Here is a 25,459-nt window from a genome sequence, read left to right as displayed (position 1 = left end):
AGGTTATAACCCCATCCGTCGATTCTGTGTTTACTATCGTGATTCTGAGAAACCACGTCATACAGAAGATTACTGACTATCTGTAACGTCCTAATCTCACCCAATCCCCAATCCCCCCACCGCCACCCTTACCCTTAGCACCTACTAACTCTCCCCTAGCCCTCACTAAACATTCCCACGCCGCCTTGATGGGTGGGTGTGGATGGGCATGGATGGCACCAGACAATGCTGATTGGGCTCTGCACCCCACACGCGCAAACCACGGGCCCCCAGTGGACACGCCGGAATAGTCCTCTACATCGCAATCGCCATGGCGACCTACTTGATCCGTTGAATGTCGAACCGTCGAGCCGTGCGTAATCCAGTGGCTCTGGGCGCGATGGAACGTTTCCCATGCCATCTGGATTGCGCAGCGATATGGGAATCGTTGCTTTGCTTGCTCGCATGCGCGGAATACAGCACATGAGTGAGGTTGTTTGTTGGCAGAGGGAGTGTGACCCATTTTCCTGCAGGCCATGGGATTTTTAGACCCCAATCTCGGAGCGACGAGATGCCTAAATGGGTCCTGGTCGTGGTAGGGAAAACACCACGTGTCGCTGACTGCTTCTGCGTCTAAAGTTAATCTGGATCTGACATGTCGCCTTGAAGTCTATCTGCAGCGATTGATTGCCGTCTGGGCAGTCAGCACACATTCGCATTTCACTTTGGCGTCTTGTCTTCCACATCTGCCTTACACGTCTGTCCTCACAAGTTAAAATAGTCGCCAGCGATGATGGGTATTGTAGATAGTTTGTATCCGTCACAGACCCTGGAGAGGCCAGCTATCTAGTTGGAAGGAGGCCCTGTGATGGTACAATTCGCTGCCCTACGAAAAAAATTACAAAATAGAAAATCCGCCCCAGATGTGATCCTGTCTCCTGCCCGCGCATGCCATACTTAACATACACTCTCGTCGTTCATCGCAGTCGCAGAAAATATCGTCTCCCATGCATGCTCAACGCCTTGCCCTAACTTGAACGCACCAGAACATCGTATAAAACCACACCACCGGCTCGATCGACGACAGAGTCCGAAGGGCCATTGCGAAAAAAGAACGAGCAAAGGGGATCAAAATTGAGGTCGCTTGACTGGTTGGAGTAGTAGATGTCGACAGGCCAGTGTCGAGGCCGCCACTCCCGCAGCCATCAGAAAAAAAACCCGAGCTCATCTTACGCGACCTCCCAGTCGTCATCCGCAAGGTCGTACTTGGCGACTCCGTGCTCGTTGTTGTCCACCCAGGTAAGCTCCTCAGTGCGCTGCTTTGGGAGCTTGGTCTCCGGCACATTTGGGGGAGGGGTTGGTGCCTCAACAGGCTTAACTGCCTCATCCGCCTTCTTCTTTCCCTTCTTCGGCTTGGTGACAGTGTTCCATGCAGAATCCTCCTCGATAAGTCTCAGCTGCTCCTCTTCAGATGGTAAGGTCGCATAATCGTCGCCTCCCTTTGCCTTTGGCTTCGTAGCAGCTGGCTTGGTTGCCGGCTCGTATGTGTCGAGTAGCTCCACCTGTCCATTGGCAGGCTTGGCCTCAACAGCGGCCTCGTCTGCCTTCCAGACTGAGGCGGCCGCAGCCGAGTTTGTGTATAGGCTTCCATCCTTGGCAGCCCGGCCTTCAGCTTCGCGGGCTGTGCGGCGCTGGGACTCCAGGAGCACCTTGCGATCTGTCTCTGATGCCGCCAGAGCTAGCTTCTCAGCTTCTCTCTTCTTGCGGTTCTGACGTTGCTTCTTTGTTTCGACTGGCTCGGGTGCCTTTGCTGCCTTCTTCTCCTTCTTTGGTTGAGGGTTGACTGGAGAGGTGATGCGAAGGACCGATGGGCCCTGGGAGACGGGCTCCAGCATGTCACCAACGCCACCCAGGTTGCTTGAGGATCTAGCGTTCAAAACTGGGGAATTGGCAGCCGACAAGTCATCATCGGCGTCAGCACCTGCATTGGATGAGGTGGCGGAAGCTGTGTTATCATCAAAGCTGTTGGATGCTGCGGCTTGTGCCCGGGATTGCTTGACAGACTTTTGGCGTGCCCCTGCTTGTGGTTTCGAACCGATGGCAGTGCCTGCTTTGGCATTGCTGAGCTGGCGGGCAAACTCTCGATTGTCGATCTCGTCATCATCGTCATCGTTTGAGGTTGTGGTGGGTTTAGGAGTGACATTCTGCACAGCAGGTTTGGCGTCAACCTTGACAGCCTTCCGTGCCTTTTTGGTTGTGCTCTTCTCTGACGCTTGATCTCCACTGCTCTGAGCCCCCTCGCTTCGTTGTTTCTTAGCCTTGCCATCCTTCCGTGCTTCTGTTTGCTTGGTCGCTGGTTTCGTTGGTGCAGCTTTTGTTTGCTTGACGGCGGCTGGCTTCCGATTCTGCAGGTACCAGTATCCAGCACCAACGACGGCGATGCCCGCCCATCCCCCGTAGAACGATAGGCTCGACGACATTGCTTGCAGGAACGGTGGAATAACAAGACAGTAAAGATTGCCCTGATAGGCTTCTGTTGATGGGTTTGGAAAATCGATAGCTAAACAGCGATTGAATGTAGTGAAAGTGTTTTTTTGAGCTGGAAGGCGTGTGATGAGTGTAGTGATTCTCGTTGCGTGTCCCCTTTGGAAATGGACTAATGGATTGGCACTAATCTGCGACAGCGATTCTGCCGAGGGCGGTGTAGACGGGTGACCTGATATGGTGTCCGCCGAATTGGGAAGCTCATTCGTCGTATCACCGTCCTATCAAAGTGCCCCATCAACTATCCTTTCACTAATATTTACTAATGTTTGTCTCCGCAAAGTTAAGTTAATCCGTTAATCCGTAAATCCGCAGGTTTATCCTACTATACGGAATACGGTAGTGCATAGCTCTTGCCTTACTTACTCTAGTAGGCTCTTGGTAGGTGGGGGGAGTTAAACTGGGGAATGATTGTCACGAGTTTGATAGACAGGCGCCTTACCCCTCCATAACATAAAGTAAGCAACTTTGCGACTCTGAGTCTTTGGACATCTATATATTGAAGGAAGCTGCTGCTATTGCGGAATACTGTGCCGTTATTCATTACTTTACTTTACTTGTATAAAACACTAGAGAATACAAGTGACAACCAGCACTTTCACGAACATGGCGCCCCAGCAACGCATCATTATTGACACTGACCCAGGTAGGCAGCCTTTCGACGCGATGGTATGCAGGATCCCTTTCTAACTGTGCTGAAGGAGTCGACGATGTCCTTGCCTTACTCTTGGCGCTGTCAGCCACGCCAGAAGAGTTTGAGGTTCTTCTCATCTCGGTGACATACGGAAATGTCGAGCTCGACAGGTATGGCGATCCAACACATAACTAAGGAACCGCGTTGACAGGCAACAGCTGCCTCAAGAATGTCGTGGCATTGTTCCACGTCCTCGAGAAAGAAAAGGAGTGGAGGAAGAGCAAGGGCCTACCACAAGGCTTCACCACCGCGGAGACATTTAAGCCCATCGTTGCTGTTGGTACAAGCCACCCGCTGGCGGAGGAGATTTTGATGGCAGACTTCTTCCGTATGTGCATCTGACACTCTGTGCCTTTACATAACAGCTAACAAGCAATCCAGACGGTAGAGACGGACTGGGAGGCGTCCATTCTAGCGTGAGTGTCCATTGAACAAAGTCGAGGCTGCCGTACTGACATTCACAGCATCCTCACCTGTCGCCATCCGATGCGTGGAAGTCGCTCTTTACAAAAGCTCCACCAGGATCAACAGACTCCGAAGTCGAGAAAGCAAACGAACTTGGAACCCCATCAACGGCATTTACTGCCTCCAAAGTCCCAGCATACCAGGAGATTCTACGACTACTCCGTGAAAACGAACCCGATACAATCACAATTATTGCCGTTGGGCCCTTGACCAACCTGGCGATTGCTGCTGCTGAGGACCCAGAGACATTCCTCCGCGTTAAAGAGGTGGTGGTGATGGGTGGCACGATCAACTACCCAGGAAACATTACCCCCTTATCAGAGTTCAACACCTACGCAGACGCCTCAGCCACTGCTCGCATCTTCGCCCTGACCTCGCCCTCGCCTTCATCAACCATGCCACCCGCCATGCCAGAGGCCAAAACAGCTCTTGCCCCTTACCCAAAGAATCTGTCCAAGCAACTAAAGCTCTCCCTCTTCCCCCTCGACATCACCGAGCGCCATCTCCTCCCGAAATCCCTCTTCGACACCAAAGTCAAGCCGCTCGTTGCTGCGGGCAGCCCCCTGGCAGAATGGGTCTCGGTCTTCATGAACACGACCTACGAGAAGATCAATTCTCTCACCCAAGGCTTCGCTGACCCCGGACTCTCCCTGCACGACCCCCTAACCATATGGTACATGCTGACTCAATCCAACCCGGCGTGGAAGGCTGCCCCTGGTGCACCCGAGGATATCAGAGTCGAGACTGCGGGACAGTGGACGAGGGGTATGCATATCGTCGACCGTCGCAACAGAAGGAAGTTGGGTGGGCCAAAGCCGGATGATGCCAGCGCGCAGGCACAGGTGGACCCCTCTATGCAGGGGGATGATGGGGAGGGCAACCTGGTGAACGATGAATATGGATGGTTGAATGTGTGGAAGGGAAACCGCATCAACAGGATTGCGGAGTCACCGGGAGATCTTGAATTTGCCCCATACCTGCTGAACCGCATATTTGGTTAGGAGATATCCGAGAGTATGAATCTAGATCACATATTTAGTATTTTAGAATGCCAGATTTTCAATATGTACCGTGGGCAGTCTGATTGAATCGCCCCATATCTTTTTATTTCAAAATGTAGACATTATCCTCGACAATGGCGTCCGCAGCCGCATTTATATCTGATCCATTCATATCCTCATAACGCCGTAATATGCATCAGACTTTTGTCTGTCCTGTTTCCCAACTGTCTTCCGCCGCAAATAGCCTCCCCCTGGGCAGCCCTTTATCCTGACTTCGCACTCATCATCCACCTCCTGTCTAGATTCCCGTCCCATCTCACGCCGAGTGCTTGACACCTCCAATAACAGCCCCTCGCACCTCATTCCAGTTTATGCTCTCATCCAGCTCCTCATCTACCAGCCCAACCACCGTCACATTATCTCCCCTAACAATATACAACCCATGCTCCACCTCGCTCGACGGCTCCTCGTCGTCATGAGGGCGAATAATCCGCTCCGTAGTCTGCCCCAGGACCTATTCCACATTAGCCACAATCCCCTCCTAGCTCCCCTCAATCCTCCCAATCCACCCCAGCCCAAGGCGCTCATCAGGATCTCGAACAGAACAAACATACCAAATTCGTCATCTGATCACACGACAACAACATCCCAACCAACGTCCTCGAATCACACGTCAAAACCACCACCTTCTCTGCAACCAGTTAGTACCTGCCATAGCGCACTCCCCACGGTGGCCGCCGCTGCATCATCTGTAGGGGTTGTTCCAGCGCGGGGCAGGGGGGGAGGAGGGGCTCACTATTGATATACCCCTCAAGAGACATGGTCGGCGCCAGCCGGCTCGAGGCCCGGCGAGATGGCTGCGCGTGCTACTTCTTCCTCTAACTTCCGGACTTCTGATCGTATAGCGACTGGGGAGGAGCTGTCGTTATCGTCGGCGGCGGAGGGCGTGGGGTGTGCAATTGCGAGGGGAGCTGGTGCGCTGCGCTGCCCTCTGGACATGTGCGTTCATTGGTGACCCAGCCCAGCTTTGGTGGTCCGTGCGCTGGATTTTTTCGGGAAGGGGATCGTTATCTGGATAGACGCGGACCTGGGGAAGCCAACTTCGGATGCCGTATAGACTTTGCTCGGCGCCAGGATGATTATCTCAGGGCCTACGGTCTCGAGAGCGCTTTGTAAGGGCCCGAGGCCGCTGCATTCGAGGCAGGTGCTGGGGAGTTTGGTGTCCCAGCTTACGGCGGTGTCGAGGCCGTATACAGTCACTGCCGCAGCCTCGTCCCTCCGCGGGAGCCAGCGCGATGTCGCCGGATCTTCTACCGCAACGCAGCTCGGATTACACGCAAGACCGACACCAGGGAGCTCTGGCCTACGGTCCCGATGGCAGGAACGCGGCTACGCGACCGCGGGGCCGAAGATAATCACGAAATTCGAGGAGTTACCACGGACATACACGGATATGGACGGACTGGCATACTACGCGCGCCCGCTCGCGAAGAAGGAAGTCGCTGCACTATTTGGACGGGAAATCGACCCAGTTATCGCGGACAAGGTGCTTAGAGTTCTACAGGGCCGACGTGTGGCGGGGACGCTCGCGGACCCGTCGTTGCCGAAGCCGCATCCGCAGATGGATAAGGTTATGAAGGTTACGGCGCTGAAGTGGTTGAGGAGGAATATTGTTGTTAATGAGCGGCAGAGCGCGGGGAGGAGGGCGGAGATCGAATTGGCTGCTATGGGGGAGGATGTGTCTACACCAGGAGGAGGGGGCAAGGAATACAACCCGCAGAGCAGGAATACCCCGACCAACAAGAGCGTGCTCGACGCCGTGCGAGAGGCCAAGGAGAAGGAATGGGAAGAGAAGGTCGCGAAGAGAGATGCACTGCGGGCGCAGCAGATGGCAGAGATGGGCGAGAAGTCGGGGGGACTGATGACACACGACGACCGCGGGGTTGAGCTCCGACGCCCGGGAGAGAACGAGTTGCTCAAACACTACACCGCGCTCGCTTCCAAGGTCGTCCCGGACGCGCCGCCGGACTACACAGCGTTCCAGCGCCTGTGGCCGTCTGCGCTCGTCACCCTGGCTGTTATCGCGGGGTGCGTCGTCTACTCTGGCTCGTACGTACCCCCGGCGGCAGCGGATAGGATGTTCAAGGACATCCCGCCCTCGGTCGTGACCATTGGGTCGATCATAGCCTTCAACGCCTTCATACTCCTCGCGTGGCATCACCCGCCGGCATGGCGGGTGCTGAATAAGTACTTCCTCTCTGTTCCTGGCTACCCGCGGGCGCTGGCGGTGCTGGGCAACGCATTCAGCCACCAGAGCTTCAAGCATCTAGCCATCAACATGATGATGATTTTCTTCATGGGCACACAGCTACACGACATGATCGGCCGCGGCAACTTCCTCGCCCTCTACTTCGGATCCGCGGTGACTGGCTCCTTCGCCTCGCTAGTCTTCCACGTCATGACGAAGCGCTTCCACGTCTCCAGTCTGGGCGCTAGTGGTGCGCTGAACGGAGTCGTCGCCGCGACGCTGTACTTGAATTGGGGGAATTCGATGAGGCTATTTGGGATCTTGCCGCCGGAACCGTATTCGGGGCCTACGGGGGCGTGGTGGCTCGCGGCCTGGATCGCGTATGAGGTGTGGTCGTTGAGGAGGAATAAGTTCCAGCCCAGTCAGTATGATCATTTGGCGCATTTGGGAGGGGCGTTTGGGGGGTTGGCGGCGGTGGAGGCTATTAAGTGGAGGATGAGGTATAGGGAGGTTCAGAGGAGGCGGTTGGTGGGGAGCTCGAGGGGAGGGCCGGGGAAAGGATGGTAGTGGAGTGGGGGGGAATTGTACGGATAGGGCTATAGGGGAGAGAGAAGAGACTTTGTTACTCTATATCCCCGTATAGTAGTGATTGGGATGATCGTGTAAGATATAGCAGTGTACATAGTATGGCATAGCATAAACAGAAGTGAGTATAGATAGTTAAGCCGAGTCAATAATCACAAGGAAGTTGAGCAAGTGCCCAGTAATGAGCTGATCGTCGGTTATAGGGTGTATTTTAAGTGTATCTACCCTATCTAGAGTATCTAGAGAGATAGTTTGGTGGATTTCCATGATTATAATGGAGAAGACGGGGGAATATTACCATATTGAGCCTTTTTGAGCCAATGAGTTTGTATGGAGAGGAGCTTACTCGGCTTGTGAAGTTAAATTTGTTGTCTTAGAGTGTCTTTAGAGTGCCAAGACCGGTACCTTATTCGCTGTGTGCCCTGTGCTGCGGACAAAGGTACCATTTTTACCATTTTTACTGTACAGGACCAGCTGAACTACCCTTGTCCACAGCAACGTCATGACCAAGAACCCAATTCTAACCAGGGGAGGGGAGCAACCAGCCACAACCAGCCAAGATCTCTAAAATGCCCATTGTACGGCATCTTTTCTCCTCTTTTACTTTTAAGGGCAATTAGGTCGCATTATACCCCCATCGCAACTGCCTTATCTATATTTTGACTTTTCCGCGGTCGCTCCTTCTCAAAAGTGTTATTTACCACTGACAACCGCGGTTGCTAGGTCACATTGGTGTGAGTCCTCCTCGACCCTTCCCTTTGCGACGTAAACAAACCGGCGGAGCAAGAAAGCTGACCACAACTCCAGCCTCCTTGTGTCCTGCGCCAACACTCTGACACGTCAGCATCAGCACGTACCAAGAGAGCTGATTGAGCTTGGCGGGCATCTATTTCCGTTATAATAATTGGACTCCGCAAGTTCTCATAACCGACGTTCCCAAGAACAGTTCTCGCAGCCATGAGCCACCCATCCAAAGATAATCAAGGTGGCAGTAGTAAAGACGACAATCCGGGTGCCTCTGCCAGCAGATGGCGCCATCAAGAGTCTTCCAGGTATGCCCGACACGCCGCCGCCGCCGCCGCCGGCACTGTTGGCAACCCGCCGCACAGCGAGGTCCGCCCCGCCAACGCGCACACCGGCACGAGCGACCTCACGAGCTTCCTGAACACTACACGAATTGAGGGCACAGGCCCACCTCTCGCTGATGCGAGTGGCTATGCGCCGCCGCCGGGGGGGAATAGGCCGTACCACCCCATCGCGGCCGACGGTTACGGGGGGTTTGACGGCGCGAACGAGCGCGTGGCTACGGCCAATGCACCACCGCCTGTTGGACTTGGTGGTGCTGACGTCCGGCCGACTACAGTATACGTGGAAGTTGTTGACGGGAGGGAGGTTAGCTGCGGACCTCTGTTGAACTACAGACGAATGGAGGGTAACGTATGGTTTGGAAGTGTCCTCATAGTCGTTCGGGGGGGTGTTACCAGGCCAGCGGACCACGCATGGGTTCCCGAGCTTCTGCTGAAGAAGCTCGCGCCGAGAAGACCAGAAGAGTTGGTGCAACCGGTGGGCCATATCTATGCATCGCGACAAGGCCAGGGCACAGAATATGACACTCCCATTGATGCCAGCATCAAGGGAGAGCTGCTCTACTCTGATTTGCGTAACAGATTCTGGAGATTCAACATTGCTCTCGAAATGGAGGAGCTCGAGGCAGAGTGGGCCTACCAGATTCCATTGCTGCGATTCCCGAGCGATGGAAAGACTGATCGCCAGAGCTTTTGGGTGCCTTCGATCAATGAGTCCATGCGCATCATGTTCCATTCTTGCAATGGTTTCTCGGTTGGAACAGATGAGGATGCTTGGAGTGGCCCGGCGTTATGGAACGACGTGCAGAGGGTCCACAGCCAAACGCCTTTCCATGTCATGTGAGTAGCACACTTTCCATGTCAAGACCTGAATCTAACTTCTTAGGATCGGTGGAGGTGATCAGATTTACAACGACGGCATCAGAGTCCACGGGCCATTGCGAGAGTGGACTTCCATCTCGAACCCGAGGAAGAGAAGAGAGTACGCTTTCTCAGAAACTCTACGCAAGGATTGTGACGACTATTACGTCGACAACTATATTAGATGGTACTCAACAGAACCATTCGCAAGTTCTAACGGCCAGATTCCCCAGCTCAATCTTTGGGACGATCATGATGTAAATGTTGACCTCCAAAAGCCCAAACTCATAACTAACATAGATAGATTATTGATGGCTTTGGCAGTTATGTCAGCAATTTCATGCAATGCGACGTCTTCCGAGGAATTGGTGGCACCGCTTACAAGTACTACCTACTGTTCCAGCACCACCTTCCCCCACCTGTCTCAACATATACGACCGATGCGCCTCAAACTATGAATAACGACGGTACTGGAGTTGGTGTTGACCCAGTTCAGATGAGAGGCACCTTCGTGAAGCAGAATGACCAGATGGATCCCAGCTACGTCATTGGACGCCAGCCTGGGCCATACGTCGCCGAGCACTCGAGAAGCATCGTCACTAGGCTTGGAGCAAGAATCGCCTTCTTTGGATTGGATGCTAGAACTGAACGTACTAGACGTCAAGTCAACTACCCGGAAACTTACCAGTTGATTTTTGATAGAATCTCGAGCGAACTCGCAGCGGCAGCAGCTTCTGAGAAACCCATTAAGCACTTGGTCGTTCTTCTGGGAATCCCCATTGCATATCCTGTAAGTGTCCCAAGGCAGATGTATTCTTCAGAAACTAATACGTGACTAGCGCCTAACGTGGGTGGAGAACATCCTCTCCAGCCCACTCATGGGCCCCGTCAAGTTCCTTAACAAGCGTTTCGGTTTTGGTGGAGGCTTCATCAACAGGTTTGATGGCTCTGTTGATCTTGTTGATGACTTGGATGATCATTACACAGCACATCGGCACAAGGCCGAGCGCTTGCAACTAGTCAAGATGTTGCAAGACCTCTCTGGCACTTACGGTGTTCGTGTAACGATTCTCTCTGGCGATGTGCATCTTGCTGCCGTTGGCCGCTTCTATGCAAACCCCAAACTGGGCATACCTGTTGAAGAAGACTCACGCTACATGGCAAACATTGTGTCTTCTGCCATTGTCAACAAGCCGCCACCAGCTGCTATCGCCAATCTGTTGCATCATCAAAATAAAATCCACCATCTCGACAAGGAGACGGATGAGACTCTAATAAAGATGTTTGATCGCGAGCCAGGACAAGTGCCAAAGAAGTCCTCATCGAACAAGGTTACGATGCCCAGCAGAAACTGGACTATGATCACCGAGTGCTCAGCCACCACCGCTCGCGTCAACCAAGTCCGCAACAGGACAGAGTCTATCCCTGTCCCTATCACAGAGATGGACGGTTCTGTTGACCCTGATCTAATTGCAGCAACTTCGCACACCATTGCCACAGGTGGCGCAGCGCTGACACCGGCGAGTGATGCACCGGCGAGTGATGCACCGGCAGGGGGATCTACAGTTGCTGCCACTACCTCGGGCAAGGTAAACAAGAAGGCAGGGATGCTTCCCCTTGGCCCAGGAGAGGCCGAGTTTGGAACCATAAACCGCGCTGCGGACCCCTTGGTTCATGGCTATTCTGGCGACGGAGCCCTCGATGTGGCCATCCGTGTCGAGAAGGACCAGCATGATCCTTCCGGCCAGACGCAGTCGTACGGCATCTTCATCCCGACCCTGACCATAGCCACCCCGATACCGACCATCCCCGTGCTTCGCGACTGGGCGACGAACTTTGGTGGTGGACACCGCCGCTCGAGAAATAGCCTGGGGAGCCGCTTCGGAAGCATTGGTAGCAGGGCTGGGAGCGCCGCCGGTAGCAGACCTGCCACTGCCGCTTAGTGAGGATTGAGAGGTGAGAGCTGAAGAGCTTTGGAGTGGAGGTATTCCGGTGTATTTATATTCTTTGATGGGGAGAGGGAGAGGGCTCTGAGTGCGCGTGCTTTTTTTGTTTACTGTTTTTTTTATACTATACCTAGGGAGACGGTTATGCACGGGATGATGCGGGAAATAAATGCGCTTTGTAATGCGGCGGTGGAAAGGGTAAAAGTGCAGAAAGTGTATTGTAGGCAGTACAGTATTACGTATAAATACGATGTTCTTTGTTAAAAATCGTGTGTGTTGTGAAATACAATTTGAATTGATGGCGATTTATCATTATAAGACACCCCTTATCGACCTCAAACTCCTAAGTTGATGACTTCCTAAAACCCCCATCCCACCATATCCATACATAAAACGCCATAACTCCTTGCCAGTGGCAACATCATCTATTCCTTTCTCAGCTTCGCCAGCGCCGCTGCAACACCCCCACTCAGCTCGTCCTCTTTCCTCTTCTGTTCCTCCTCTATCTTACGGCGTTTTTGCCGCCTTTCCTCTTCCATTTCCGCGGCGATCAGCGCCTCCTCGCCGCCTGAATCCGAGTCTAACTCTAGCAGCTGAAAGGGCTTCTTTGGTTGTGATTGTGTTTCCTTCTCCTTCTCCTTGCCCTTGTCTTGTGCTGTTTCTGACTCTCGCGACATTCCCGGCGATTTGGGTCTGGTATACTGATCCATATCCCTCACTGGCACCGCCTCAACTGCCTCCCCCCTCCTCTCATCCTCCCCCCGCTCCTCCCCGTCACCCATCCCCCTCTTCCCCGCCTTCACCACCCTAAACGGCTCCCTCACCACCTCCGTCCACCTCCTCACCTTCTTCTCCCCCCACCCACTCAACACCGCCACCTCCTCCGGCCTCGCATTAACCGCCGCCCTCACGCTCCCAAACGCCCCCACAATCCCCACCGCATCCGTCCTATTCACCCCCCTCGGCACCGTCACAAACTCCACAAACTGCTCCGCGTACCCCTTCGCCTGAACCCCCATTATCCCCGCCGCAGACGCATGCTCGAAGCCCTTGTACAGCTCGAGATACCGCGCCCCCTCCGCGGCGCTCCAGCAGAGGATCACGGTTACGTTGTTCACTAGCCCGGTTTTGCTGAGCTCTTTGACAGACTCCTCGTGGTTCGGGATATCTACCAGTGTCAACAGCACGCGGAGCGCGTATTTCCCTCCCAGTCCGCGGATGCGGTTATACACATACTCCGGGTGCAAGCGGTGGTACTTCAGACTCAGAAACAGCGCGCAAGTCGTGTTGCCCAGCACATAGTCCGCAGGCGTGTCGCGCCATTCCCACGGCTGCGCGCGCAGGTGCGAGAGCATGGGGTTTCCCTTCTGTCGGTGGGAGACGTAGATTGCGGAGCCGCTGGAGCGAGAGGGCAGGGCTTGGGGGGTTGGTTGGACGATCTTGGTGCTGGAGGGTGTTGTGGTGGTGGTGGGGGGAGGAGGGTCGAGGCGTTGGGGCGTGGGTTGGGTGATGCGGGTGGTGGGAGGGGGGTTGTCGGAGGCGGCTAGGGCGGCGAGAAAGTCGGGGTCGGCCCCGAATTCGTCGTCGTCGTCGGCCATGGTGGGAGGTATCTCTGTTGTTGAGGAGGTGGAGAGTGGAAGGTTGGAGGATGTGACGCAAGGCTGAAGATGGTCGTAGCCTTATGACGGGTGCCAGTTCGCTTGGTTGTGGGCCTCTTCCTCCAGACGACATGCTTGGCGCTTGCTTGACGGTTCTTAATATAGTCTGGGAATGTCACGGATTTACGTTAATAATGCTTTAAATAACGTGGCAGCGGGTGGAAGAGTTTGCCAAGTAAAATATTATCTACTCTGATAATACTCAATAAAACTTGTACAGTACAAAAACGGTATTCCTGCCCCGCTGGATTCCCCACAAGACTCTCATATTACTACATCGAAATGGAACGGAGGCACGGGTAAGCGAAAAGACCCATGATCACTCTTTTGATTCATCTATACAACTCCATTCCTGCTGTATCCCCCCTCCTGGCCATCTATTATCCCACGGCGCGGCGACCTCACCCACTCCTCTTCATAGCGCTCGTCAATGCTTTCGTAAAATATCATGCCTTAATAAGCCGTCAATGGGATCGCAGTTAGGCCGACATCAAATCAGATAACAACCCTTATATGCCAGATGCTTTTGTTCATAGTCCCGACTGATCCACGCTCATGGGGCTCCCGTCATTCTTCCTCCTGGCCCCAGCGCCCTTTAACTGGCCCGCCCTTCGCACTTTCTGCGGATTAACCGCGGCATCATTGTCCTCCATATCTTCATCGCCGTAGTTCAGCGCCGTATTAAGCACCTGCACGTTGTCTGGCCGACTGCGAAGCCATTGCATCCTTGGCCCACTGCGTGCCCGCTCACTGACCCTGAAGCCATAGATTCGTGGCTCGTACACCTTGCCCTTGCCCAAACCAGGGGCCAGGTTATGTGCAAGCATGCCATTTACCATTGGCTTCTCTTCACCATCCGCAGCCCGAGATGACGAGAGAACCTCGGTGGCCTTCTTGGACAGGTCGTAGTCCGGGAAGGTCATGAGAAAGAGAGAGCCGAAAGTCCGGCCAAAGAACGCGCCGTCCACGGTTTGGAACCGCGAGTTCGGTGGAACGTAAACGTCGAGACAGCTTGGGCAAAATAGCTTCACCGTATCATCTCCTGGCACATCAGATAGGCCTACTGGTAGAGTCCTGGCGTGGTCGCAGTTCGTGCGCGGGCAGTTTCCGAAGTGAGAGAGCTCGTACTTCTCGCTCATCTGTTGGATGCCGGCGCGAGAGCATATATAGCGCTGATGGATCAGCCCGTAGAGCAATTCGGCCGAGGATTCGATAACTGAGAGATCCGATGTCATGCGGTTCTGGCGGCGCTCTGAAAGCCGACGTGCTGCGCTTTCAAGGGACTCATCTGGATCCTCATCATCATCATCATCCTCCTCTTCTTCAGTGTCTTCGGGCTCAACATCTAGAATCATCTTGGAGGGGTCAGCATTGAAATCGGCAATTCAAAACATATGGCGAAGGAAAGACGTAATGCGTACCTCTAATGCCTCTTTATACATTGGCACTTGGCCTTGTAGGCCCGTAAGATTGAAGTCATCTTCAATAAAGTCTTCCGAAACTTCGGCGAAGTATTCGTGGCCCAGTAGAGAGCAGAACGAGGTGATCCACGATTCGGGGCTGGCAGACGAGGACGACATCTCAAGCAGGCTATCGAAGAATGCCCGATGATTTTATGCTCTCGTCCCTAAGCTTCAATGTGCCCTCTCAGCAGCGCGCTTGGTTTTGTTATACCCGATATGTGAACGTAGAGGCTTAGCGGCTATGGTATGGGAGCCTCAGCTGCAGCAGGAAGGAGGTCGGGGATCGAAAATAGAGAGTCGGTACCCTATGTCGGATATCTGAACAGTATATCGATATACTCTGAGAGATTGAGGTAGTTGTCGCTTATCTGGAAGCAGAGCTGTTTGTCCCAGCGAAGATGCAGATCGCGGATGGCGGGGTCGAACTGCGATAATGCGTTTGCACGCGCTGTAGTCGGAGGGGGGAAGGTGGTCTTGGAGAGCGCGGCTATACTTTAGTTGCTCAATAATAACAGCAAACTGATATGGAGAAGGTTCAATATAACCTCTGACAGTCGAAACGTTCGGTTTTCGCGCGTGGTGCTCTCTGATATCGCGGCTTCGCAATGAATTCCGAGCGTGGGTGCTCTCATCAGTGCGCTAAAGCGTATTTGGAAATACGTAAACGCCAAGCATAGCACGTGACACTTTCCTTTTCTGAGAAAACAAAGGGCGTCAACAATGGGTTCTTGTTCTTTTTTGTATGGCTATCTTAAAGTTATTGAATTGCAAGGTAGAAAACAAAGGGCTACTAGCCTTTTTTTAATATGCTACCCGACTGTCACTTTTGGCATAAATAAGGGTCAATTTTTAGCTACTAAGCTAGACCCGAGGAAAGGGACCAAGCCAACCTATTCTCCTCCATCAACACGCCATATGCCGTTGTTTGTTCTGCAAGAATACCTCATACTGCTCCAGTAAATACAGGTATGCTTTCCAACTATTTCACCCATTGCGGTTTCTGGAAAGAGGATATCTGGTGCTTCCTTCCAGTATCCACCAGACACTGCAATGGGAAGCCACGATGGGACAGCTGCCGTGTTTGATAGAGGGGGCAAGAACGCTAGAAATCAGGCTAAGTATAGCTTTATTTGGTCATTTTTAGCTGGGGAATGAATGGGGCATGATGTTTTGGAGGATGACGACAACACAATGCCATGTTATGGTTTATTTGTCCGAGGTTTGCGACATAAAAACGTGGGGGCGAAGCCGAAAAGATTGGTCATAAATGAGTCTCATAAACCGACAAACCCCGAGTGGCACTCTTGGTACAGCGCAAGCAATTCACAAATTTTGAACTATTAAACTGCTCTAAATATATGTATTATTTATTAGAGATCTAGAACCACTTGGCTGAACGCCAACAGAAGCCTGTGGCGCTTTTTGAAGCACAGACTCAGTATGTATGTGCGGCCGGCATCGGTGAGCTGCACCCATAGTGTCTTTGAGCAAGGTCAGGTGAGACATTTGACTCTCCGACGAAATAGGATATATATACTGGAGCGACAAGTCATTATATAAATATTGATAACTGGAAGCATATCTCCTTTTCTTGGCTTAACTGGCATTGATATTCACGTTTCTGCTACCTCACAGTCGGACTGTTTTTTGCGGCTTGAAGTCTGTCGGCTTCTTTATAACCAATTTTGGAAACAATCAGTGGTCGAACGTGCCGCTTGAACCGGTTGGTTACCTCAAACTTGGCAAATTCCTTGAAATAGTGCTCCCGAAGTGAATCCGTACTTACTGCCTGTGTCACAAGATTCACTTAGTGCAACGGAATAAGCGCCGAGTAAAGAACGGTCTCTTGAAGCAAATACTATCAGTGAATAAACCCACTGCTTATTTTAAGAATCTAGCACGCGAACGGCAATTGCATCTCCAGGTTGGTATTTGTTTATATCGACTTCAGTTACATCCCGAGGTTGATATTTGTTGATATCGGCTTCGACTACTAGATCCATTGACCACCCTCTTTCCAGGTTGATATTTATTTATATCGACCTCATTACTCCATTCACCACCCTCTTCTTCAAACACCTCACATACAGTTCCAAGCCATGGCTTCAACAGGCTCGAAGGGCTCTGGACAGGTATTGAAACCAGCCCATGTAGAAACGACATCCAGCTCACGCTTTTCAGGTTTACGGCACACGAATCTCCAAAGAAAATGGATATGATGCCAACAGCTACACATATTATCCCGTGGCCATTATAGGCGCTGGGGAATCCGGCATTGCCATGGGTTGTCGTCTCAAGGAAAAGTTTGGCTTTGACCAGTTTCGCCTTTTTGACAGGCAATCAGGTATTGGCGGGACATGGTGGATCAACAGATACCCTGGAGTGGCATGCGATATGTAAGATCTTATTTCTTAGCTTCTGGCTATGTTCGTTTTCGTGCTAATATCGCCCACAGCCAAGCCGCTTTCTATTCATTCTCTTTTGCTCAAAATCACAAGTGGTCTTCGCTTTACCCCCCTGGGCCAGAAATCGTCAAATATCTTCAAGGAGTCTGCGAGAAATATGAAATTGTTGACAAGATTCAGCTTAATAGCGAAGTTACCTCGTGCCGTTGGAACGAGGTCGAAGGCGTCTGGGAGTTGACAATACATGAACTCCTCAAAGGCGTTGGTGATCTAAGCACCTATGATCGAGTCACTATGTTGGAGAATCAAGGCGAGAGTTCAGTATTCGTCCGCTCAGAGAAAATCAGAGCCAAAGTATTGATCAGTGCAGTTGGAGGTCTGGTAGAACCAAATCGCATGCCAGAAACTATTCCAGGAGTAGAGGATTTCCAAGGCCCCATCTTCCATTCAGCCAGGTGGAGATATGACGTTGACCTGAAAGATAAGAATATCCTCGTGGTTGGGACAGGCTGTAGTGCGGCTCAATTTGTCCCAGAGCTCACTAAAACATATGAGGCAAAGTCAGTCACTCAGCTCATGCGATCGCCTCCCTGGGTGGTCCCGAGGCAAGTTCCTCCATTTGGATTCGGAGAGGAGGATTGGGAGAAATGGAGTCCGTGGTTGAATACGTACATTCCGGGATTTGCTAGACTCCGGAGACTGTATATCGCTACACGAGCAGAATACGACTGGAGACTCTTTGGGGACAGTAAATACGCTGAAAATGAGAGGGCGAAGCTTGAGGTGGCACTTGTTGATTACATGAAGAAAAAGGTCCCAAAGAAGTACCATGAGGTAAGTTTTCTGTATTCATATTCGAGCCTCGCAGCTACTGACTTCTAAAAGATACTCACCCCCAAATATGGTGTTTGTTGCAAGCGCCTAGTCATTGATGGAAAATGGCTCAATTCTCTGAATGATAAGAAGATCGTGCTTTCTACTCTTCCACTTACCAGTGTTCAGGAGGATCGGGTAACGCTTGGTCCTACCCGTGGATCGCAGGCGGTCGAAGATGTCAAAGTTGCTGCCAACATCACAGAAACTGTCCGCGCCGATGTTATAATTCTCGCAAACGGTTTCGAGACATTGAACTGGCTCCATCCCCTCGAAGTTATCGGCCGGAGTGGGCAGTCCCTCGAGGAAGTTTTCCACGAGCGTGGTGGACCTCAGTTGTATATGGGCAGCGCCATGGACGGGTTCCCGAACTTCTTCGTCATCTTTGGTCCAAACACAGTGACGGGGCACTCAAGTGTGGTGCTCGCCACTGAAAACATGGTCAATTATGCCATGAAATTGGTTGAGCCAATACTGAAAGGCGACGCTCACTCTGTGGAAGTGAAGAAAGAAGCTGAGCTGGCATGGACCGCGGATATTCAGAAGTCTCTCAAGAAAAGGATATGGAATATCGGTGGTTGCAGAAACTGGTACATGGGAGAAGACGGTTGGAACTCGACTACTTACCCGTAAGTCGACGAATCTTCTTGCATTTTTCATACTAACTAGAATCTCAGGTACTCCCAAGTGTGGTTCTCGCTTTTATGCATGTTTCCAAATTATAATCACTGGAATTATAGATACACCACCAAGGGCTTGATCAAGAAGCGGGCCAAAACAGTTTTTCGGATAGCAGCACTGACAGGAATAGCCACAGGACTGTATTTCACACGTCGGGCGGGTCTCAGATTTGGCTGGAAAGAAGGTGCCGCTTCTGCCAGAGGTGCTGCAGCGCAGCTTTTAGCCACTTTGGGGCACTCCCTCGTGAGAGGAGCTGGGTCGATCTGATGGCATTGGGGGAAGTCCTTGGGAACTGGGCGCACTACTTTAGGGTTTACCATTGCATAGCGAAGCTTTGATTAATACATCCTTTCCTTTCAATGGTTAGACATTACTTTGACATGAATAACCAAAGTTCATAGTGCTTGTGAGACCAAAGGTCTTCGTTGTGAGTGACCATGCCGAGCAGTCCACCAAAACACAATTTCTGTTTAAATAGTAGTACAGTCACCAGGACCCTGCCCATTGCTTTTCATACTTCAAAATAGAGAAAAAGAAGATGCTTTTGAATTTCGTTATGCATAGGGGATTATTTGTATAATCCGTGACTTAATTGTGCAATGTCACGGGATCGGAACTTCGCCAAGGCGCGTTTCGCCCCTTTCACCCAATCATCGACCAAGGGCCATGAGTCTTGACAGGACCCGACGACATGAGAATCATGAGAAGCACAGGCGCTGGCCTAATTCGCTATCCTAATGGTGTATTTACGAAGTCGTTATGTTGTAAATTTGCAACCGGTCCACTGCTGCGGCGTCACATAACTATCATCCACAGCAATCTTGCAGATGTCTCAGCTCGCGTTTTTCAGGAGAAAGCCTTCATCCCGGCGACCCCCATCCTTATTCAGAGACCAGAAACGATCGGTTCTACAAAAATCGCCGCTGGAGCAGGTATCCCGGCCATAGACCGATGGTTCAAGAGCAAGGAGGCCGGAGTTGGCGATGACGTGGTATTCTTTCAAGAGGAATATCTCAAGCCCTTCGAATCAACTGTGCTACCTTACGAGCTGGTAACTCCAGTTTTTAACAGCCAAAATGGCCAGGATATCCTCAGCAAATTTATTTCCGAAAATGCTTCGTCTTTGTCGAGGTATCTTCCACCTAGTGATGTAACCATCAAGGAGCTCCTGAGAGACTGTGCTCTCGCTGATAAAGACGACGGACGAAATACCTCTCAGCCTACTGAAGCTGATACCCCCTCTTCCCCAGGGGGAGTAAAACTTGATGAACCGTTGACGGAACGCCAAGTCGAGCTCCTCCGCCGTCATGCGCCGCTCTTCCAAAAATTTCACTCTTTTCATGCACCCCTGGAGCTGATTATCACCGCAAGTCGGCAAAACCCAGGCTCTACACAGTTTGGGCTTCACGGTCTCTATATAGCACAGGCGCAAATGGCAGATCTGCCTCAGCAGCTTCGAGATGATCTGCCCTCGCCAGAACTTGTCTTGAAGGCCGGGAAGGGGGATGTCTACGATGCAAACATCTGGATTGGAACACCGCCAACGTTCACCCCACTACACAAAGACCCAAATCCAAACCTATTTGTCCAACTCTCAAGCTCTAAGAAAGTACGCATATTTGAACCGCGTAAAGGGCAGGCAATATTCGCGGCGGTGCGACGTAAGATAGGCGCTACTCCCACGGCAGCGTTCCGCGGCGAGGAAATGATGCAGGGGCGCGAGAGGGTAGAGCTCAAAGAAGCAGTTTGGAACCCTTCCAACTTGGACGGCCACGAAGTCACTGTTCGGCCTGGAGATGCCCTTTTCATTCCCAAGGGCTGGTGGCATAGCATCAAAAGCGAGGGCGACGGTCTCAATGCATCGGCAAACTGGTGGTTCCGATAACTGGAAAGACTATCAACACATTGAACGACTATTTAGCCTAGGTACAGCTTGGAGGGCAGACACATATCCAAGACCGCGCTTCCTATGCCTTTGCCTCTGCCGCTGCCTTTGCCCTGGCGGCGGCCTTCATACGCTTAAAAATGCTCAAATCGAGCAGCACAGGCTCTCCCATCCATGTTGCCCGCTGCGTATGGTCTCTCTCCTCATCGCTCACATCCTTCCCGTCCACAATCTCCTTGGTGTTCGGATGCACCAGTGCGCTCAGGGGACCGCGGTTGATCACCAGCCAAGGAACGAAGGCTCCGAACTGTGCGGGCGTGAAGAGGTTTACCTCGAACATCGCAATGGGATGGGGCCCGATGGGCTTGTCCCATATTTTGTAGATGCGGAGTTCAGGGACTGTTGTGTGTTAGGGATATGACCACCGGATCTTTGGAATCGGGGTCGAAGAGGGGCAGAGGAGGGGTAAAGGGTGGCAGAGGAGGGGTAAAGGGAGGCAGAAAAGAACTGAGCATGGCATACATTCGCGGCGGATGCGTTCCCACAATTCTGTCGCAAATTTGACTTGGTAATCATTGCTCTGGAAGTAGTATATATGTACATCACTGTGTTATATCAGTTATAATGCCACACACATAGGGAAGAACGCCTTATTGTCACGTGCTTATGACTTACAATGCAGCATCCTTTCCATTTTTCAGCGGAGCAGTGAATTTGGTATAGCTATCGCTAAGCTTTCCAGTCGATGGGTTCTTGAAGCTCTTTCCGTCCTCAGAAATATCATTTGGAAGGGGTGGGAGGTCGCGATAACCCTCGAGTGGGGAGGGGTAAGTATATAGAGTGGGGTCTGCCATAATGGGAGCCAACAGGTTCTCGAGTTAAATATACAGAAAATAAGATACAGATATGCCACAAGATCTATACGGTGAATATATGGAAAGTGAAGCCTTTTATCGTTCGTTCGCCCCAGTTGGGGATTTCAAACCCATCTATAGCACCGCGGGGTATTGCGCAATGGATTCCGCTTAGTGGCGGGGTTCATTGGTCATCATTACTAGAGTATTTGGCAGCATCAGCTTGCTTCAGATGGACCTCTCAGGGTCCAGAACACCACCTTTAAATTGACGACAGCGTCACATCTGCAAGCCTTGTTCTGTCCAACTGCCGTGTATATATATTTATTTGCCATCAAATACTACGGCTAAAACCCGCGCAGTTTGCCAGATGTTACCCGTGCAGCTTCAAACCGATGATCATGCTTGGGCATTTGGTCAGCCTCTGGCTGCTACCGTTGTCTCTCTTCAATAGTTTCTTAGAAATACATATCGCAAATAGTTTACAATGACAAAATCGCATGCGGACTTGACTCAAGTCCTTTGTTGTGAGAATTCCGCTTCCGGCTTTTGAGAAACTCGATGGTTCCTTTCATGGTAGGCTCCTTTCATGGCATGCGGGCAATCATCGTAACTCAAGGTCTTTGTCTATCTCAGAAAGACATTATCATGCTCGGAGTCTATTCTTCTCCCTCGATAGAAAGATGATTTTGTTGATTGCGAGCACATAATTATTTTCAGTCCCAGAGAGTTGTTTGAAGAACCACCGTGATACGAGAATCAGAACGCCTTCGGCCTATTATCCAGCAAGACGATTCACAAGCTATGTCTGGAGATAATTGGCGGACGGATCCTAGCCGCGATGAAACGCCTTCGCGATTTGTGAGGGGGATTACTTCGACGAATTCGCGCCAATCTTCTCTAACGGGGATGACACCGACGAACTGGCGCCAACCTCCTCCAACGGGCATGACACAAAATCCCAGCACATCGACTACCGCCAATTATGGCCCCGGTGTCAGCACCATTAAATGTATACATGTATCCTTTCCCCTTACTGGAGAATTTATGACTAAACAACTTACAGTTATGGGATCGAGGACCAAGTATGAGTTTATCCCAGGCAGAATCGCTTGTATCTGGACCTTCACTGAGGACCATAATAATTTGACACGAGCCGACGTAGACCGAAAGAAGGAGGATTTACTCACCCCGGATATTCCAGGAATGAAGGCAATGAATGTGTTTGTTAAAACCCGCAAGGTTATTGTCATCGCGCGCTTTATCGACCATTGCATAACATTGTAAGTTATATACTGTTGACGGCTTGGAAGGGATCATGGAAGCCAAAGGATTGACCGAAACAGGCCAGTTTTTACGCATAAAGGGTTCGGGCTTGATTCAAAACCAGAGATGAGGGGCGAATATGTCTCTATTCGAAACAAGTTCGATGTTAATACAACCCCCGAAACGGAGCATGGATGCATTTACACAACCACAACAGCAGCAGAGGCTGGCCGTAAAAGCGTATCACCGCGTGCAAATGTTTGGTTCACATATCCCGAAGCGTTATCATATAGGAGTAGGGTTGAGTTCCTTGGTAACTTGGACCCTCCATCCCTAAGCAAACTCTGCGAACTTTACTTGATGGCGACTAAGAGTTCCCTATCAACCACACTCGCCGGGTTGGATCCTATGATGTGGAGCAATGCCCCATATAGTCTTTGGAGTGAGAAGCGACAACGCCCAGCCGATGAGACGGAGTTCGAAAAGCAGACAAGCCTAGCAAAGACGACCTGGCCCGCGAATCAAACATATTCGACGGCGGGACAGGGGCAGACTTATGCAGGTGCAGCAACCCAGAAAAGAACATCGGGGCCGGCAACGGGGCAAACAACTGGCAACGCTACAGGATTCCAACCTCTGAAGCGGGCCCGGGAACCTGAACCTTCGGATGATGTTACCACCAACCCCGTCAAAAGAGTGCAAAGGTAGGAGGATACGGCGACGGTATTGACGCGCAGAGAGGGGTGAGACAGAGAGGGGCAACGGATAAGTGCATGTTGTGGCCACGGTTTTAGGGAAGAAAACGGGCTGCTGTTTTATTTGATTTTTCAGTAACAATGTGAATTGGGTTTTGCACAGAGTAGTTGGTGTCTTTGGCTACTGTTTCAGAAGTTGGACTCATTGTCTCCAACTGATTTTGAATATTCTTTTGGGACTCTGCTTGATTGATTAGTATATATGAATGGAGAAATTTACTTTTTGACTAGTCGACCTATGTTTATGCGTGATACAGATCTTGCAAATGGGATGCCCAAGAATCCAATCAGTGATGACTTAAGATTAAAGGTGCGAAGACCATAAATAACGAACACATTCAGGATTGTCAAACGATACTTCATTCTTGAAAGCCTAAGGGTAGACAGCTTATGATTCAAAACGCGGCGTGCAATCAGAACTAAATAGCATACAAATAGAAGTAAAAACCTGAACACTGCACTGAAGCAGAAACACAGAAACAGCCCATCGCCCGGAAATAAACAAAAGACATAAGTCCCACATTGCAATCCTTTAACCATTCCAAACAAGGCATACTCTGCCTGGCCATTTCTCCTCGAGAGTGTATCACTGTCCACAGCAGTCCTCTTATCCTATCTTCCTCTTTTTCTTTTGCTGTGAAGCTTCAGTCGTTTTCTTCGAACCTTTAACCCGTGGAAAGACCCAATTTGGGTCATTATTTTCTGTATTATGCCCCAACTGAGCGTGCTGCGCAGCAGTGAGACTCAATTCGCTTCCTGGTGCAACAAATCGCGGTTCGCCTAATCCAGGCTGTCTAGAAAAAGCTGTATTGTACACGTTATTTGACCATCCGGCAGAAAAGGGAGAGGGCGGGGGGTTTACTCCAGGCCCGTTTTCTCCTGCTGGTAATAATGGCGTTTGACTGCTGTAATTTTTGTCTTTAACGATTTTAGTTAATAGTTGAAGAAATCCTCTTGTCTCTTGCATAGATCTCATCGTATCGACTCCTGTCTCATAAATGGTGCCATGCAACGTAGCTTCCGAAACCAGTGTTTGTGCAGTTTCTAATGCGGAAGCCAACTTTTCCAGACTTGTTGCTAAGAGGGCTCTTCGAGCTTCAGACCAAGAATTGGGCACGGCGATTGTAGAGTTCCAAACCCCTGAAGTGTCTTCTTCGGAACTTATATTCAACTCCCGACGCAAATGCTGAGTCAGGTCATCTACCGTCTGTCTTGCTTCGTCCATTTTTTCGCGGCGAGGACGGCCTGGGACCCGGTACAGCTCAAGCAGATAACCCAGACTCGTCTTCTGCATCTCTGCAGTCCAAGTCTTGAGCAAGTACTCCACAGAGTTGGGTTGCAAGGAGCCAATTACATGACACTTCGTTCTGTAGTCGAAAGAATCCGGGAAAGTTAACCAGAGGAGCGCCTTTCCATCGTCCTTCATATCCAGCCAATCGTCTTCCAAGTGTCGGTCCCAGCTACCCTCTGCAGTCTGTCGACCCTTGGTTCCTGGCTGTCGTCGCCTCTCGCGTTGGTAGAGGTAATCGTATGGGGTCAATTTAGATTTATTGGCACGTTCGATGCTATCTGCCGGATGGATAATCTGCATAAACTCTACACGATGCTTTTCATGAGAAACCTGTGGTAATTTTTTGGCGTAAGAAGTCCATATAGGTCTGACAAAATTAGCGGCGTCACAAATTAAATCAGAGACAACCTACAAAGCTATAAAGTGGTCTTGAAACCGTGCTACAACAATAAATTTGCGCCTCTTGGAGTAAATAATACCTAATTGTCGGTTTAGAGTGAGATGCGGCTTGTCGGCCTCTTTCCACGATCCGTCGAATGCATAATCTTGATGCCACATCATTGAAATAATTGTGCCTGGTTGATACGTCGTATGTCTGTTCCGTCCAATATTCGTGCATTAGAAACACCCTATTTTTCTCTTATGGTTTGTTTGACTTCTTACTATCTGCACTGCGATGTAACCCCGAATGTTCATTCGGTTCGTATCTGTCTCCATCAGTGCCAAATGATGAATCCACAGGAAAGCCTCCATGAGTCCAATGCCCTCTCCGAATTGCCGGGTATGTATCGAAAACCGCGTCTGGGTCAGGCAAGAAAACTGACAATGGCCGATCAGGAGGCTGGGGACCATTAATACCGTTGCCATCCCAGTCCTGGGTCGCAAGAATTCCGGTTACTCCAGTTGCTCCAGTTGCTCCA

At 51.1% G+C, this 25,459-nt stretch overlaps 12 protein-coding genes across 12 annotated transcripts; 6 read left to right on the top strand and 6 right to left on the bottom strand.

Annotated features, from left to right (window-relative positions):
* Positions 1–771: 771 nt before the first annotated feature.
* On the bottom strand, positions 772–2,621 carry VE01_09854 (uncharacterized protein). Its single transcript, XM_018279261.2, has one exon. The coding sequence runs from the start codon at positions 2,457–2,459 to the stop codon at positions 1,209–1,211; it is 1,251 nt and encodes a 416-aa protein (XP_018126403.1). The 5' UTR covers positions 2,460–2,621; the 3' UTR covers positions 772–1,208.
* Positions 2,622–2,748: 127 nt separating this feature from the next.
* VE01_09853 (uncharacterized protein) lies at positions 2,749–4,737 on the top strand. The gene is made up of 5 exons (XM_018279260.2): positions 2,749–3,169; positions 3,225–3,327; positions 3,376–3,545; positions 3,599–3,633; positions 3,682–4,737. The coding sequence occupies exons 1-5, from the start codon at positions 3,130–3,132 to the stop codon at positions 4,681–4,683; spliced, it is 1,350 nt and encodes a 449-aa protein (XP_018126400.1). The 5' UTR covers positions 2,749–3,129; the 3' UTR covers positions 4,684–4,737.
* A 36-nt stretch (positions 4,738–4,773) lies between these two features.
* Positions 4,774–5,660, bottom strand: VE01_09852 (uncharacterized protein). The gene is made up of 3 exons (XM_018279259.2): positions 5,480–5,660; positions 5,298–5,374; positions 4,774–5,197 (listed from the first exon to the last, which is right to left on the bottom strand). Exons 1-3 carry the CDS (start codon positions 5,502–5,504, stop codon positions 5,000–5,002), a joined length of 300 nt encoding a protein of 99 aa, XP_018126401.1. The 5' UTR covers positions 5,505–5,660; the 3' UTR covers positions 4,774–4,999.
* A 119-nt stretch (positions 5,661–5,779) lies between these two features.
* Positions 5,780–7,686, top strand: VE01_09851 (uncharacterized protein). Its single transcript, XM_018279258.2, has one exon. The coding sequence runs from the start codon at positions 5,819–5,821 to the stop codon at positions 7,496–7,498; it is 1,680 nt and encodes a 559-aa protein (XP_018126399.1). The 5' UTR covers positions 5,780–5,818; the 3' UTR covers positions 7,499–7,686.
* A 380-nt stretch (positions 7,687–8,066) lies between these two features.
* On the top strand, positions 8,067–11,675 carry VE01_09850 (uncharacterized protein). The gene is made up of 5 exons (XM_018279257.2): positions 8,067–8,250; positions 8,324–9,441; positions 9,488–9,719; positions 9,767–10,252; positions 10,302–11,675. The coding sequence occupies exons 2-5, from the start codon at positions 8,474–8,476 to the stop codon at positions 11,403–11,405; spliced, it is 2,790 nt and encodes a 929-aa protein (XP_018126398.1). The 5' UTR covers positions 8,067–8,250; positions 8,324–8,473; the 3' UTR covers positions 11,406–11,675.
* Positions 11,676–11,707: 32 nt separating this feature from the next.
* Positions 11,708–13,052, bottom strand: RAD10 (ssDNA endonuclease and repair protein). The gene has a single exon (XM_018279256.2). It carries the CDS (start codon positions 13,004–13,006, stop codon positions 11,834–11,836), a length of 1,173 nt encoding a protein of 390 aa, XP_018126376.1. The 5' UTR covers positions 13,007–13,052; the 3' UTR covers positions 11,708–11,833.
* Positions 13,053–13,229: 177 nt separating this feature from the next.
* CKB1 (casein kinase 2 regulatory subunit) lies at positions 13,230–15,137 on the bottom strand. The gene is made up of 2 exons (XM_018279255.2): positions 14,488–15,137; positions 13,230–14,421 (listed from the first exon to the last, which is right to left on the bottom strand). The coding sequence occupies exons 1-2, from the start codon at positions 14,644–14,646 to the stop codon at positions 13,597–13,599; spliced, it is 984 nt and encodes a 327-aa protein (XP_018126375.1). The 5' UTR covers positions 14,647–15,137; the 3' UTR covers positions 13,230–13,596.
* Positions 15,138–16,295: 1,158 nt separating this feature from the next.
* VE01_09847 (uncharacterized protein) lies at positions 16,296–18,799 on the top strand. The gene is made up of 5 exons (XM_018279254.2): positions 16,296–16,661; positions 16,711–16,925; positions 16,985–17,768; positions 17,820–18,436; positions 18,485–18,799. Exons 1-5 carry the CDS (start codon positions 16,629–16,631, stop codon positions 18,753–18,755), a joined length of 1,920 nt encoding a protein of 639 aa, XP_018126373.1. The 5' UTR covers positions 16,296–16,628; the 3' UTR covers positions 18,756–18,799.
* Positions 18,800–19,155: 356 nt separating this feature from the next.
* VE01_09846 (uncharacterized protein) lies at positions 19,156–21,218 on the top strand. The gene has a single exon (XM_018279253.2). The coding sequence runs from the start codon at positions 19,180–19,182 to the stop codon at positions 20,371–20,373; it is 1,194 nt and encodes a 397-aa protein (XP_018126372.2). The 5' UTR covers positions 19,156–19,179; the 3' UTR covers positions 20,374–21,218.
* On the bottom strand, positions 20,390–21,336 carry VE01_09845 (uncharacterized protein). The gene is made up of 3 exons (XM_018279252.2): positions 21,049–21,336; positions 20,896–20,978; positions 20,390–20,772 (listed from the first exon to the last, which is right to left on the bottom strand). Exons 1-3 carry the CDS (start codon positions 21,225–21,227, stop codon positions 20,456–20,458), a joined length of 579 nt encoding a protein of 192 aa, XP_018126410.1. The 5' UTR covers positions 21,228–21,336; the 3' UTR covers positions 20,390–20,455.
* A 442-nt stretch (positions 21,337–21,778) lies between these two features.
* VE01_09844 (uncharacterized protein) lies at positions 21,779–23,460 on the top strand. Its single transcript, XM_018279251.2, has 3 exons — positions 21,779–22,239; positions 22,294–22,510; positions 22,574–23,460. Exons 1-3 carry the CDS (start codon positions 22,032–22,034, stop codon positions 23,199–23,201), a joined length of 1,053 nt encoding a protein of 350 aa, XP_018126374.1. The 5' UTR covers positions 21,779–22,031; the 3' UTR covers positions 23,202–23,460.
* Positions 23,461–23,605: 145 nt separating this feature from the next.
* On the bottom strand, positions 23,606–24,966 carry VE01_10831 (uncharacterized protein). The gene has a single exon (XM_059464281.1). It carries the CDS (start codon positions 24,837–24,839, stop codon positions 23,856–23,858), a length of 984 nt encoding a protein of 327 aa, XP_059320264.1. The 5' UTR covers positions 24,840–24,966; the 3' UTR covers positions 23,606–23,855.
* Between the last annotated feature and the right edge of the window lie 493 nt (positions 24,967–25,459).

Source organism: Pseudogymnoascus verrucosus, assembly GCF_001662655.1.
Source record: "Pseudogymnoascus verrucosus strain UAMH 10579 unplaced genomic scaffold scaffold_59, whole genome shotgun sequence".
NCBI classification, from domain to species: domain Eukaryota; kingdom Fungi; phylum Ascomycota; class Leotiomycetes; order Thelebolales; family Thelebolaceae; genus Pseudogymnoascus; species Pseudogymnoascus verrucosus.
This window is presented reverse-complemented; position numbering and strand designations above follow the sequence as displayed.

Coding starts and splice junctions, on each gene's coding strand:
- VE01_09845 (XM_018279252.2), bottom strand. CDS start 21,227: ATGGCAGACCCCACTCTATATACTTACCCCTCCCCACTCGAGGGTTAT. Junction 20,979..21,048: donor AATGGAAAGGATGCTGCATT/GTAAGTCATAAG, acceptor GATATAACACAG/TGATGTACATATATACTACT. Junction 20,773..20,895: donor GGAACGCATCCGCCGCGAAT/GTATGCCATGCT, acceptor AACACACAACAG/TCCCTGAACTCCGCATCTAC.
- VE01_09846 (XM_018279253.2), top strand. CDS start 19,180: ATGAGAATCATGAGAAGCACAGGCGCTGGCCTAATTCGCTATCCTAAT.
- VE01_10831 (XM_059464281.1), bottom strand. CDS start 24,839: ATGCAGATTATCCATCCGGCAGATAGCATCGAACGTGCCAATAAATCT.
- RAD10 (XM_018279256.2), bottom strand. CDS start 13,006: ATGGCCGACGACGACGACGAATTCGGGGCCGACCCCGACTTTCTCGCC.
- VE01_09854 (XM_018279261.2), bottom strand. CDS start 2,459: ATGTCGTCGAGCCTATCGTTCTACGGGGGATGGGCGGGCATCGCCGTC.
- VE01_09851 (XM_018279258.2), top strand. CDS start 5,819: ATGATTATCTCAGGGCCTACGGTCTCGAGAGCGCTTTGTAAGGGCCCG.
- VE01_09847 (XM_018279254.2), top strand. CDS start 16,629: ATGGCTTCAACAGGCTCGAAGGGCTCTGGACAG. Junction 16,926..16,984: donor CCTGGAGTGGCATGCGATAT/GTAAGATCTTAT, acceptor TATCGCCCACAG/CCAAGCCGCTTTCTATTCAT. Junction 17,769..17,819: donor TCCCAAAGAAGTACCATGAG/GTAAGTTTTCTG, acceptor GACTTCTAAAAG/ATACTCACCCCCAAATATGG.
- VE01_09844 (XM_018279251.2), top strand. CDS start 22,032: ATGTCTGGAGATAATTGGCGGACGGATCCTAGCCGCGATGAAACGCCT. Junction 22,240..22,293: donor CGGTGTCAGCACCATTAAAT/GTATACATGTAT, acceptor AACAACTTACAG/TTATGGGATCGAGGACCAAG. Junction 22,511..22,573: donor ATCGACCATTGCATAACATT/GTAAGTTATATA, acceptor TGACCGAAACAG/GCCAGTTTTTACGCATAAAG.
- VE01_09850 (XM_018279257.2), top strand. CDS start 8,474: ATGAGCCACCCATCCAAAGATAATCAAGGTGGCAGTAGTAAAGACGAC. Junction 9,720..9,766: donor ATCTTTGGGACGATCATGAT/GTAAATGTTGAC, acceptor TAACATAGATAG/ATTATTGATGGCTTTGGCAG. Junction 10,253..10,301: donor GAATCCCCATTGCATATCCT/GTAAGTGTCCCA, acceptor ATACGTGACTAG/CGCCTAACGTGGGTGGAGAA.
- CKB1 (XM_018279255.2), bottom strand. CDS start 14,646: ATGTCGTCCTCGTCTGCCAGCCCCGAATCGTGGATCACCTCGTTCTGC. Junction 14,422..14,487: donor TGTATAAAGAGGCATTAGAG/GTACGCATTACG, acceptor GACCCCTCCAAG/ATGATTCTAGATGTTGAGCC.
- VE01_09852 (XM_018279259.2), bottom strand. CDS start 5,504: ATGTCTCTTGAGGGGTATATCAATA. Junction 5,375..5,479: donor TCTTGAGGGGTATATCAATA/GTGAGCCCCTCC, acceptor AACTGGTTGCAG/AGAAGGTGGTGGTTTTGACG. Junction 5,198..5,297: donor GTGATCAGATGACGAATTTG/GTATGTTTGTTC, acceptor AATGTGGAATAG/GTCCTGGGGCAGACTACGGA.
- VE01_09853 (XM_018279260.2), top strand. CDS start 3,130: ATGGCGCCCCAGCAACGCATCATTATTGACACTGACCCAG. Junction 3,328..3,375: donor GGAAATGTCGAGCTCGACAG/GTATGGCGATCC, acceptor GACAGGCAACAG/CTGCCTCAAGAATGTCGTGG. Junction 3,546..3,598: donor TTTGATGGCAGACTTCTTCC/GTATGTGCATCT, acceptor CAAGCAATCCAG/ACGGTAGAGACGGACTGGGA.